The sequence below is a fragment of the Carassius gibelio genome, chromosome B3 (assembly GCF_023724105.1).
Source record: "Carassius gibelio isolate Cgi1373 ecotype wild population from Czech Republic chromosome B3, carGib1.2-hapl.c, whole genome shotgun sequence".
NCBI classification, from domain to species: Eukaryota; Metazoa; Chordata; class Actinopteri; order Cypriniformes; family Cyprinidae; genus Carassius; species Carassius gibelio.
In genome coordinates, this window is record NC_068398.1 from 29,209,152 (window position 1) to 29,223,735 (window position 14,584).

The 14,584-nt window shown below is 36.0% G+C and overlaps 1 protein-coding gene across 1 annotated transcript in view; it reads right to left on the minus strand.

Annotated features, from left to right (window-relative positions):
• The window catches only part of gas7a (growth arrest-specific 7a), a 38,870-nt gene extending 30,477 nt beyond the window's left edge, over nt 1-8,393 (minus strand). The window contains exons 1-3 of the mRNA XM_052553263.1: nt 8,159-8,393; nt 2,822-2,945; nt 200-268 (exon numbers count right to left, since the gene is read on the minus strand). Coding sequence (XP_052409223.1) covers nt 200-268; nt 2,822-2,945; nt 8,159-8,161 — 196 coding nt within the window. The 5' untranslated portion in view covers nt 8,162-8,393. The remainder of the gene's footprint in view (nt 1-199; nt 269-2,821; nt 2,946-8,158) is intronic.
• Between the last annotated feature and the right edge of the window lie 6,191 nt (nt 8,394-14,584).

A 14,584-nucleotide genomic window follows, 5' to 3' on the forward strand; every position in this document is an offset into this window, starting at 1 on the left:
TATGCAGCATCTAAATGCAGTATTACACAAAAAAAAAATCCAGTCTTGTTAAGTAATGGTAACCAAACATTGTGATTCAGTTAGATTAATGTAGACAAATGATAACATTGGATTTTTGTATAATGTAAAAAGCACTACTGAATTGACTTGAGATGGGGGGAAAATATATATATTTTTCAAGCCCTATTGCAAATATTACCTGAGTGTTGGTGAAACCCAGAAGCCTTGGGGATGGTGGTGGATGTGCTTGGCCGTTCCCACGTTGTCTCTAACACAAATACAGGCATTGATATGTTATTTATGATGCCTCACTAGTCTAGGTTACTAGCTTTGTTTGCTTATGTATACTACATTCATGCTAGGACAGTACACATATATTGGCTTTCTGTATTACTGTTTTATCATGAATGACATATAAAAACACAAAACTAAAGCTCCTCTTCAATCAAGAAAAATAATTATTTCTCACAGTCCACATGCAACAGTCGGCCCAAGTAGGGGTCAGTTGCTGAATAACGTTGCAAAAGCAATTTTTCTTCTTCACAGTCACGGCTGAAAATTGTTACCATGTTTTTTTTACGCAGTCGACACATGTTTCTCGTGAGTCAAGATGGATTTTTTTATGCTAACTCTTGCAAAACAGCATCCTTCATTCCAAGCATTCAAGTCAAAAACGATTTTCCCACACAGAAACATTCTTGTGCAAACACAATTTGCTAATCAGCCTCAGATAGGGCACACACGGCTTCTCAATGTCACAATTCAAAACTGGGTCTGTTGTGATAGGTTCATAGAGAGAGAGAGTGAAAAAAAAAAAACAGTTTTAAAAAAAGTAAATACTGTACATCTAAATATGCATAATCAGGAGAACAGATTAAAAAAATCCTACAAGGGGAAAGAAACTGCTATCCTAAGGTTGTATATCTAATTAAATCGTACAGTATTTCCATGTCGTTATAGTATTTATCAAAATCATTGGGTATTTTCACATTTGCTTTTCATGTTAGTCAGTTTGTGGGATGATATTGGGTCTATGCAGTTCATGGTAATGTTACTATTTCAATCTCTGACTTTAAAGATAAGCTACTTTTGTTCAACAAACATTGATTTCGAGTAGCCACTTTATTTCCAGTGTAAATCTGGGTAATGAACCAGCTGAGATCAACCACTATATAGTTCCAGTTCTGAAAGAGACACGCAAAAATTAGTGCAGCAGCCTTCACTAGACTTGACTTCTTTTTCAGCAAAGAGAAACAACGCATAAGCATAGAATAAAAGTGTTTACAGTGCAGGAAGAGCATCGCTGTACACACAGACCGCCTCTGGACAGTTCTGCCAGTGTTTACAGGGCAGTCATAGCTTAGTGCCAGACTGTTGGAGAATCATGCCAGCTCAGAATGAACAAAAATCCACGGCACATGTTTACAAAAGGCCACTGAACAGCATGGCTGTTTTAAAATAAGATTTAACCTTTCTTACATCAGGTTACTTTGAGAGCAGAAATAAAATCTTGACATCAAATCAAATCCCATCTAAAGTGCTAGTCGCACCAAGAGTTCAAGGTTCGGCTGGATATCTTTGTACCTACACCATTACATGACAATATTGTTTCCAGCAAATATTCAGCCATCGCCTGAACGGGCAGTAGTTTATGTGTTTCTATCTGGTCTATATCATATATTATATGAATTGTTCTTTGGAATCTGCATTTCTAAATTGATGATAGTTAGCATGACTAAACCGCCACAAATTCAAAATACACTTCAATTACGCTTCAGTGGAAAACAAGAGGTCATTACAGCTTTATGCATCCCAGACAGCGTGCTGGGGTTCGTCGGAAAAGAGAAAGAAGAAAGATGAAAACAGTGTGTGAGCATGTGAGAAAGGACATGAGACTATCAGATTAATCCAGATCAGCCTGATTCGCCCCTCTCCAGATGAATAGGCTATAAAGATGATGGAGAATGCTAATGAAGTTTTCCAGCCTGTGGCGCCGAATGAGGAAGAACTGGGTTCTGTGATTGCACAACAACATACTGAGATACCTTATCAACGTTTCGCATTTTTATCAGGCAACGTGCACATGTAAAAATGAGCCTCTGGCTATATGAATGAATCACTGTGGCATATGAGACTGATACCACAGTAGGGCAGAAAGACCATAAAATGAGATAAATCTGTAAAGGGCAACTAAATTATACTTTTATGTATATGGCCATTCACATCACGTGCACACTGGTCAGTGATGCAATACTTTTATTAAAACTGAGATATTAATTCATGATGATAATACCATTTTGTTCATAACAAGAACCTTAAACTAATACAATGTATTAATCTGATATTTAAAAATGGGTAGCACACAAACAGAAAATAATACTTATCTTAATCTCAATACATTGCCCAAAAGAATATTATATTTCCATAAAGTATCAGTTCATCGGATACAAAAGGACACAAAATAAATGTAATACATTTATAATTTATGCATCTATGACAATAAAGAGCGTTGGTGAATTATTATTATTATTATTATTATTATTATTTGCAATTTATTTTCGCTGGGAATATGCTTGCTCCATTCTCAAGCTTATAAGCCATTCAAAGACTATTTCAGTGTTTAATCGGTTATTTATGGTTATTGCAAAATTTACTAGCAATTCTTGAGTATGTACATATATTTAGTTTCTATATTAGAGATACAGAGAACCTATTTCAAGATGGGACAAGAAAAGGCTTTGCACAAACATACTGCTCCATAAACATACTGTACCAGACAGTCAAAACAACTGACATACACAAATACACACATCAGTGATACCTTTAGTGCTTGTGTTGACATAGTATTTCCGTCCCTCAGGTGATATGTAGCTTTTCCAACCCACAGGAAGAGACACACTCTCGATTTCCTCTGCTGGCATCCTGCAGGAGACTACCGGCTGCTGCTACAGGAACAAGCACCAAAAATACAGACAGACATACATACATACATACATACTTTTCAGGCAATCAAGTCATAAATAGAGTTATGAATTCAATCAGTCAGCATATCAGAAGGACCGTGTGAAACTGAAGGCTGGAGTAATGATGATAAAATATATACAAATAGAAAAAAAGCTATTTTAAATTGTAGAAATATTTTACAATATTGCTGTTTTACTGTATTTTTGATCAAATAAATCCAGATAAATGCAAATAAATGCAGCCTTAGTGAGCATAAAAGACTTCATTATGAACATTTAAAAAGTGTAATGTTTTTTTACATGCATTATATACTTATGCATGTATGCAGAGCTCTGTCATGAAACTCCAGAAAGTGCAGAGTGATGTGTTATAACTCTATCTGATATAATCAGATCATTATTCACATGGTGCAGCCAATTGGTTGAATCTAGTTGCATTAACAACCAATGACCTTGCTGCTCAACATTCAAATATTTGGCTAGAGTTTACAGTAGATGTTGCAGCACTTCAGAAACCCCCCACCTTCCCCAGCTCCACCAGTATCTAATTTTTTTTTTTTTTGTGTATTAAGAAATGTTTAATTAATTAACATTAATAGATAAACCAACAAAACAGAATTAATACAATAATGCCATGATAGTAACATGGTAACACTCAAAACTATGTTTTTGTTGTTGTTGTTGTTGTTTTTCTTTTAGTTGAATTTGTTAGATTTTTCTTACAGTTGAAAAATACGACCATATGAAACTAAACAAAGTATTCATCTTGTATCACTGTTAAAGCTGAAAATGTTTAACCGAACAATGGATGGACAATGGTCAGGAAATCTGTTTAAAAAAAGAAAAGAAAATTAGCAATTTTATTTGTGGCACAGAAATTAAATCGTGATTTTAAAAAAATTATTTGACAAAGTGTATTATTTTGGTGTTTGCATCTGGAATAACTGCTCGATTCTGCCTTGAAGTTGTGCCATGAAAAAATTCATAGTATGAGTGTAATGATAAAACAGCAGTGGCTGGAGGTTGCTGGGGCTGTAATGAATCAACTTGCCATCTTTCAGCACCGAGCAGAGCACCAGCTCATGGAAAAAAAGGCAAAAAGACATCAAGGGCTAGTAACTGAATAGCACAGGCGATCAAGCATTTTACAGCAGTAGTCATTGAGGATCATTGTGGACTGATTTTTCTTTTGAAGCAAAACATAAAAGAGATTCCACACCCACTCCGTGCACCCTCCATTTTTTCTCTCTGTCTGAACCTCTCTACCTACATCAGTCCCTCCATCTGTCTGCCTCATACTCCATCTGCGAAAGGAAGCACAGAAAGTGGAGGTTTCTCTCCACGAGGCAGCGTTTGATCCGTGCCATTCTGTCACTTTTTAAGATGAATTACAAGCAGTCATTTTAGTGAAACCCAGAAAGCATCCATCCTCAAAAGCAAGTTAAATGTATGTAACTAGCCACTAGCTAAAGATTTTTTCCGTGTAACAGTGATTTAAGGATGTCAGATGAGGAATTCAGTGTAGAGAAAGCCCTTGTTCATTCTTAAACTTTGTAATTGAACATCAGGATTGTTTAGGGTGATGATTTTTACATTTTCGATGCCAAAACGTACAAATGAGGCTAGACTGATACATAAAAACCCACTTAAACGGTGTAGTATTATTTTATATTATTTATATTTTATTAAAATGATAAATTACAGGTTTCATTTTAGTTTTACTTTAATGTGCTGTTATTGTAATTTTGTCACTTGACATGTTATTGGTTATTTTATTTATTTATTTATATGGGAGGAAGGGCTGTTGTTTGTTTATGTTTCATTTAAAGAAATCGATGTTAAATTATACATTCTATTAATAATTAAATCATTCATAATCTATCATAAATTAATATTAATTAATAATTCATTCTATATTTTATTCCAGTTTAATGTCATTCTTATTTTTTACAGTTAGCAATTTATTTTTATAAATATGTTTAGAATTCATTTCAACTTTATTTTAATTAACAAAAAATATAATGTATTATGTTTTTTTTATTAACGCTTTTTTAATATGTAATATTTTAATAATAGTTTTTAATATGAGTAACACACACACACATACACACATATATATACTTTATAGTATCTGACATTTATACACACTTGTGTGGATTTCCTGTTAAGAAAAACTGTCAATCACATAAAATTAGCAAATATCACAATAAAATTACATAATTTATGATCACGAGAGAAAGCAGAATAAAAAAAGGTTTGTAAATGTAAAATATAACAAAATAAGTAATAGAAATAATAATAAAATCACTGTGTTAATTTAGTCACATAAAAATGATGAAAAGATTAGAAACCAGAACAATGTTCCAATATTGGCACAGAAATTAGCTTATTCTCTTTTGAACAGGGGCGTTTACTAATTATAAAGTTCAGTTTTGCCATTTCAAATTCAACAAATAGTGCAATTTTTACCCACATCCTATATTTATACTCAACATTGCTGTGGTTTCCAGTGATCGGCAGGCACTAAGCCAAACACTTTATTATAGCAGAAGTCATAAGATGATGTTGCCACTGATATCTAGCCTCAATTGACCAATTGGCTTCTATGGATAGTAATAGCAGAGCTGGAGTCAATGGCATTTAAATGAAACCAATGTTTTTTTTTTTTTCGTTTTTTTTTTCTTTCTGAGCTGTATTCATCAGGGTCTACTTACAGAACCATATTACAAAATGTAAGAGGGGAATTTGCCTTGGCCCAAATCCTAACATCTGATGAGTCCTACTAGTAGAGAAAGCTAATGAACACGACTATAAACAAACCAGACTTCATCTGACATGTGGGCTTTTTCTGTTCTCCTTCAAGGCAAGAGGGGGATTTAAAGAGACAAGGAGCAAGGTCGACAGCAGGGGCTTGAGAATACAAACACTCTCAAAGATGCAATGGCCAGGTCTGAAATTTGAATTCTTTTAGTTTTGACAGCTCTTCATTAAAGAACATGCAGAAATGACGGGAAACATGTGAACACAATCCTAGAGGCAGACACAAAGAGGAGAATTCACATTTACTTCCAGATTCTATTTGCGTTCTCAACTCACTCTCAACTCATGTCAGGAAAAACGTAAGCTAGGTAAAGGTGCAAACATGGCCAAAAAAATGATGATCTGAACTATTAAAGGCACACTCCATTTATTTATTATTTTTTAAATGGAGTTTAACAGTTGAGTTTTACCATTTTCGAATCCATTCAGCCAATCTCTGGGTCTGGTTGTAGCACTTTTAGCTAAGCTTAGCATAGATTATTGAATTTGATTAGACCATTAGCATCTCACTCAGAAATGACCAAAGAGTTTGAAAATTGTCCCCATCTAGTTTGTGTGGTTGCAGTAATAGCAGAGTTGGTGGGGACTATTTTCAGGTGGTGCGTAATATCACTGCGCCTGCTGCACCCATGGTACGGAACAATGTTCCTTGATTATTACGCCGGATGAGAGTATAGTGCCATATCAGCCTAGAAAATCACGACTTCTCTTTTTTGTCGGTCTTAGTACATGATGTAACTACAGAAGAGTCATGTTTTACATAGGGAAAATCTAAAAAACTAAAACAGACTGCTATGCTATGCTAAGCTAAAAATGCTAACGCAAGAACCAGAGATCGGCTGAATGGATTTTAAAACAGAAAAACTCAACTGTTTAACATTAGGGGAGTTGGAAAATTTGCCTTTAAAAAAAAATAAAATAAAAAAAAAGTGGAGTGTTCCTTTAAATTACCATCTTGCAGGTCAGTTGAGAGTAGCATACTACTGCAATCTGACATACTTTACTGTGACTGGACATGATTAATTGAAAAGTACACTATCTATTGAGTATTATTTAAAGAACCTAATATTCCAGATACAATACAAGTTAAAGGTAATGCACCAAAATTTTAGAAGCTAAAAATATTTGGCCATAACAATGGCATTTAGCGGCAGTGACATTTATTTGACACTTCTTTAATGATAAAGTATATATTTTCTGCACAAAACATGGATAAATGAAAGAGGACACACTTTGCTGTGACTAGTGTAGACTACAGTATGCAAGAGAAGCAAATTTCTTCAGCTGAAGTACCAAGGCACATCTCATTGCATCTTATTTACTATGACTAATTGATAGATGATTCTTTTATCACATGAAAATGCCCTGAACAGCACAAATAGTTCAATTGCTTAATTATCCAAACCAAAACTTTATTCTGTGTTTCAGCTTTCAGCTAAATGAAAACTTGGTGTTTCTGTAATTAATTTCTGTGCATCCCCACAGGATAAGTGTAGATAACAGGAATTTTGGCTGAATGTTGAGACTTCTCATAAATCTGTGTGACTATTCTGCCACATTGTGTTTTGCATTTTCTTTCAATTATGAGTGCACTGTCTTTGTATATCTAAAGCCTTGCTTAAAGGCTGCGTTCATGTACACATTTGCATAATGCCTGTCTACTGGTTGCTTCAAAGAACAGTTAAGTAAGCAATGTCGACAAACTTTTTATGTGTTTTTTATGTTCATTTGCACGACAACAGGATTTTGGGAGTTTTAAAAACAGGTTTCAAAGAGCATGTTTTTAAAAGATTACCGTTGTCATCCCTGTGTAAATTTGTGAAAAAAGGTGATGTCATGTGCATGCATTACTTGTTCGCATTGTGTTTCTTTACTTTACAAAGTGACATCGCCAACTACTGGTCTGGCATGCACAATACAGCATTTTTAGTTGCTTTTACAGGCCAGTGTGAATGGGGATTGTTTTGACAACATTGTCATCTTTTTTACGTTCTCGTGCAAGCATATTATAAAATTGACTGTGTCAGGCAGTGGGTGAAGAAATGTCTAGTATGAGAAGAAGTTTTATATCAAATTTTACAACTTTGTTGCCATGATAATGTAACATCTAAAACCCTAAATCAACTGTATCAAAGGCAAGGAAAATCTACACAGAACTTAAAGTAATGAATGCAAGTAGTTTCATAAAATGTTGCATTACTGCTTATTTACTGCAAAATTATAAGTAACCTTGAATTTTTTTTTTTTTTTTCGACATTACGTGTCAAATTCCAAATGATTGGTCTTAATCCAGAATATTAATTTAGGTGACATGCAGATGTGAATACTACATATGACTACTACTCTCTTCTAATCAAATAGCAAAAAGCTCTTACCATACTTCTCCAATCAAGCCTTTCCCAGAGATATGAAAAGAAGTCTACTTAATTAAGAAAATGCAGTCCTGTGCACATCTAAGATCAGTCCAAGTGACTCAGGAGAGGCAGCCAAACTTCTCGCACATGCAACTTCTCACTCCTTCATGCATCAAATGACCCATATCGCAGGGTCAGCGCCAGAGACATGGAAAGAATGAACTAGCATGTCACTTAGCTCATCTTTTCTCACATTTCCCCAAAAAGGGCCAGAGGAAAAAATGTCTTGCTCTGGTTTCTGGGATAGAGTGATTTCTTAAAGCCTTTGTTTGGGAGTTCCAGATGTAAGAGACTTAAGAGAGACTAGTGCCGTAATCTGGCTGTTCTCTGAGGGCTGAGCAGCAGCACAATGTCTGACACTGTGTGGATGGACCCATAGCTCTCTCTTAAACAACAAGGCCTGTTTTGTACTGTCAAACTCTCCTTTTCTACTAAATCAAATTGACCCTTGTGTGCAGTGCATGCTGCCCATGCGGTCCCTCACTTCCTGCTTTAATGACACTCTCAAACCGAGCTAGAAGTGCTCTACTGTTCTTGCGACTGACAAGACGGATCGCTGAAAGGCAAGGAAGTGAAGGAGACAGAAGACAGAATGCTGTCTTGAGACTGCAGCCTAAATGGGGTACTTTGAAGGAAAGTTTTCCTGCAAAAACTCAAGTCCACTTGCTGGCAGGAAATCTGACACATCCTTGGATGGAACAGAAGTCTCAAGGAAATAAATTCGACAACTATCTTTGTAATTGCGTGACCACCGACCACTAAACAGAACTTTCTCATGGTTCCTTCCTGAAATAACATGTAGGAGAAGGCCAAACAACTCATTTAAAACAAATATGCTGTGCAGTTGAAGACTAAGTGATACTTACAAGTTACTAATTCTAATATTCTTAAATATGGAGGTTTTCCACCCTTATGCATATGCGAATCAAAATGAGTAGATACATATTCTTTTGTCTGTTTTCTTTATGAATACTTGATTTGTCAATAATTATAAATGCCACAGACCATTTAGATGACGATAAAACCTCCCTTTGAGGACATCCAGAGAGAGACTTGCTTGGAAAAATGATTCAGAAAATAAATATTTTCTTTTTTAGGGGTAGGATTATGATTTGGGCTTATAGTAAGTATAATTAGATTTATGTAACAGTGGAAGGAGTCTATGGTCATTTAGATGTCAGGATGTTTCTGTGATAGGTTTACTGGAAACCACATCTGTTAAATGAGTATGCTATTTATTTTTCAACTACAGTAAATATAAAACCGAATATGGACATGATATTTAACACTGCCTATATGACTACATAAATAGACAACAGATGAAAAATAAAAATCTATTTTTACCCACATATGGAAGCTTGTTAATAATACACTCCCTTATAAATGTATGCATAAAACATTAGTGAATACATTGGCAACAAAGCAAGCATGCAGGGTCATTCAGCATTATTAATATAGTATTAAAGTTTTTATTTATATTCTAAATATTATTTACTTATATATATATATATATATATATGCGCCTTGGCAACTATCTAAATAAAGTTAATTGGAATCTGCAAGCTCACTTTCTTTTTCCTCCATTTTTTTTTAGAGCAATGCTTATCAATACTTGATGGATGGAACCAAATCTGCAGATCTTATTTACAATATGCAAGAAGTCATGTCACTACTTCTGTTTCATCACGAATTTAATAGCACTAGCGCACTAGTCAAACATCTGCTACAATAAGCTACCTGTGATTTTAAATGTTGCATGCAGCAAATCAGTTTTTGCCTGAAGACAGATATTTCTTGGCATCAATGAAGAAAGATGCGTTTTGGTGCCAGATGGTGTACTTACGACATCAACCAGCAGGGGCTCACTGGCCCATACTAACCAGCCAAACCTTGACCCTTGAATTGATCACAAATAAACAGAACTGCATTCACATTCATTCCTGGTCTGAATGGAGATGAACAATAGCTGCAAGAATCTGTGGTGCTTGACACATCAGCAACTTCTCTTTAGTTAAATAAACCTATCTGTGGGCAGAAAACACCCACTGATCGTGGGGGCACTGTGCACTGTAAACCACATTATTAAAGACTAAGAGCAGAGTCAATAAACACTGTACAGATCAAACACACACAGAATTATGGCAGTGACCTTACAATACAACACTCTCTAGGGTTCACAGAGCAGCTGTGCAGATACATGCATTTCATGAGGTGACAAAAAAAGCACAGTTCATTTAACACAAGTGATTGAACGCATACAGATATCTACAGTAAATATCAGACATTGTCAGGTATATCTTCTCAAGTTCTCCTCTGCTTTGGTGGGTCAGTGAAGCTGAAGGAATGACAGGAATCTTGACAAATTTGTGCGCTTCAATCTCCATTCCAAACAAACCAGAAAGGATTTTACTGTCACTTGGTACACGGTTGTGGGCCAACAAAGCCGATGTAAACAGATAATGATAAATAAATAATAATTTGACTTAATAATTTGTAATAATAATTAATTAGTTTTTATCTAAATATTTAGCATGGTTGTTGCAGAAATGAGATTTAAGTGACTTTATCAATGATATTTAAAAAGCATACAACAATAAGTAACATTTACTATGTTAAAGCTGCAGTCCGTTACTCATTTTGGTTAAAAAATGAAATCAATATTTGAGCGAGTAACCAACCCCTGTTCAAAACTATTGCCTTACTTTACATTACTCCACGTCTGTAAACATAAAGAAGTTGTGTTACAACTGGGAACACAGGAACACAGGAGACGAGAGATCCAAAAGCAGTGTGGGTTTTAATTGGTAATCCAAAATCAGAATCCAACAAGCAGGGGGTCAAAACCAAAAATCAATCCAAAACAAACAAACAGGAACAGGAACTAGAAACTAGGAACGCGAGGAAACTAGGTGACGGAAAGTAAGGATTCTATGAAAACAAACAGAAAAAGACTGGTTAATATAGGCAGGGTAATGACTATGAAGTGAAGACACCTGAGTGCAATTAACAGGAGTGCAATTACTGTGATGAAGGGACAAGGCTTTGTGGGAATTGTAGTGCCTGCGGTGAGGTGCCTATGGGGAAGTGAGACCACTAGTGGAGAACCAGGGAAACACAGACCAGACACCGTGACATTACCCCTTCCTCTACAGAACAGCTAACAGATGCTCCACCCGAACAGACCAAGGAACACAGAGACCAGGAGGGAGGTGGACCAGTGGAGGACCAGTGGGAGGGACGGAAGGCCAGGTCCATAGAGGGAAACAGAGAGAAAACAAAAAACAAAAACAAAACAACAACAAAACACAAGGCCAAGAGAGAACAGAAAGTTCAGTGGCCCAGGGCCGAACCGACAGGGCAGGAATCCCACCAGGGCGGCGCAGAAGACCACCACATCCGTGCGGTCGAGACAGAAGTCCACCAGGGCGGAGCAGAAGACAACCACATTCAGGAAGATCAATGGTGACTTGCCTTTGCCCATAAAGAACACTGCAGTAGTGCTTAACTCATGAGGTCAATGGTGACCTGACCCGACTCTGGAGTGTCAACGGTGACCTGACCCTACTCTGGAGGATCAATGGGAACCTGACTCGACTCTGGAGGATCAACGGGAACCTGACTCGACTCTGGAGGGTCAACTGTGGCTGTCATCTTGTGCCATGACTCTGGACCGGTACCAGGGAGGGGGTGTAATAATCTGGCAGGGGTCAGAATTGGGCACAATACCACTGCACAACCCAAGCAAGTAAGATTATTCTGCAAACATCTACAATTGCAGGCTTTCAAACAGAGATGGTGACAAAGAGGCATAATTTACGGACTGCAGCTTTAAATAATCAATTTAGCTCCAAAAGAATTGCTCTGTATATTGTGCTCTCTAGAGAGAAATGCAGAACATTAATTTCATCAGGCAGTTGATATCAGTGGAGGAGCAAACCTACTAGATGGGCATAAAATATTTATTTGAAAGGAAAATACAAAATATTGTGTGTGGAAAAAAATACATCTGAAATACTGCTCATCCTTGAGCACATACATTCATTTTTGTTTGACATTTAAGTGACCCTTATGAATGATTTAATCAATTATATTAACCTCTCTATATGTTCGTGAATTTAACTGGTGAAACAACCATTTTCAGTTCCTTATATGAGGTGTATGATGGTAAAAAGTTCTTCAAACTCAGGACATACTCTTAAAAAAAAATATGGGAATTTGGTGTAACGACATATAAAGAGACACGTGATACATAATTATTATGTGAAGCCACAGACAGTCTGTGATGGATTGAATGTAACACCTCAATGGCTAAAATGTCTTATTTTGTCGACTGCAGTGAACACCATTAGATGGTTGAACATATTTGCATTTTATATTTCATGTCTTTTTTTAATGTATATATGTGTCAAGAATGTGCATTCATTTATTTGTTGGTTTTTGCTTTATTTTTGGTTCTTCACATGGCAACAGTTAGCTTCTCTATCAGTCACAATATATTGAATGTGTTACTGTGGATGCAACAACATCCTGTAAATCTTGGCACTGACAAATGGTTGCGGCAAGTCTGAGACTACACGGCTGTCATGAGAAGTCATGCGATTAATTAGCCTGAAACAATAGACTTCCTGTATCGTTTCTCCCCACAAAGCTTAGTCAAAGCTGCCCCTGCTGCAGAATCACCTTACCATGACATTGTACTCTGAAGAAAACGTGGCCACAGTTTTAATTAACACAATCATAATTAAAAGTGAGAACAGCCCCACTGATTAATGCCAGGTGACTAAATTAGACATGATAAGATGATGATGCTGGAAAGCACTGTTGTGTACTTGTGGGCTCCATTTCAGTGCAGCGAGGGTAAAACAGCGGTGTCAAAAAGGAGACACAGCAAACAATCCTCTGTCAATCATCCCTTTAGAGTTCTTTGTGTGGGCAGCCTTCTGCACTTGGGTAATTTGCTACAATTGTGTGCGTGTCAAGTGAGTCAATGAAAAGCTGATTGGTTACTATTGTTCAGTACATTACATTTTTTGTTTAATCAGGCACTTTGAAATGAAGATACCAACAGAAAAGTTAAGAACGTGAGTCACAAGCATGCAAATTTGAGAAAAACAAGAAGCTATTTTTGCCATTTCAGGGCTAGTACTGTACTAACCCTATCCCGTAACTGTTGGAAAATAATGAAACAGAGATAGCTAAAGTTAAAAGATTTTACCAGCAGATTCACCAGCTGTGTAAAAATAAAATGCTGCTGCAAGCTTTCCAAAACTCTTTTTACACCCCTCTAATTTGGCTCCAAATGTAAAACAACATTTTGACCCCACTTTACAAAATAGTGGGTTACTCGGTAAATATCCCTGACTTTTAATATTTTGGCTTTCATCACTGTGCATGCTTATCTTTCTTCAGATGAAAATATTAAAATATATATTCATAAATTTGAGCCAGGGAGCTCTGGTTGAGTTGACAATGCTGACCCAACTAGAATTAACTAACATGGTAATGCATATAATCTTGTTCACGTATGTATTTTTATTTAAAATTATTTTATACATGTATTTAATCAGACATTTATCAAAAAAAAAAAAAAAAAAAAATCTATATATATATATATATACAGTCAGCATCTACAAGATCAGGGATCATGAATGTGAAGATGAAGGTGATAATACAAATGCAGTTATCTCTCATTTTGAAAACAATATTTTATTCATTTGATCTTTTTCTTCACACCGATAGCTTGCTCTCATAATATTGAACATTTACATATTATCTGGACTCTGGAGAAAAGTGAGCCTTTAAGTGAACGTGTTGTGGAGCTGGGAACTGCTGGCTGTGCTGTATGTGAGGCGGTAAATGATTCCACGTGGGTGTAATTCACCACGTTCTCTAGCTAGATGCAGTCTTGATTATTAATATGAGTGATACATTATGAAGCTCTAGAATATTTAATGGAATTTGAATCATTCTGGGTGTGATATATTGCTTTTCAAACACAACTGCACATGAACTTATATTTGCTTCTGTTTCAGCTGACTAAAGTTGTTCAAGTAGATATGGCAAGATATATAAAGTAGAAGTTTCCAAGCTTATCTTTCCTAAGTTTCTACCTCATACAATGCCCAACGGACAGCTAGCAGACCATCTGTGCTGTTCTACATAAATCTGAATGTTTGTGGCATGGGTTTTTGAAAGACATTGAGTTTTAGCAAGCAAACTTTGAAAAGAACTCTATATTTTGCTTTTTGTTCAATGTTACATTTATTATGTTCATTATTACTTTTGGACAACTGGAATTCATGACCCCAGAGTCTATATTCTCCACAAATTTCTACAATAATTAGTCAATTATTGTGTCGTTAAGGAATTCTGGATGTTATTTTTTGT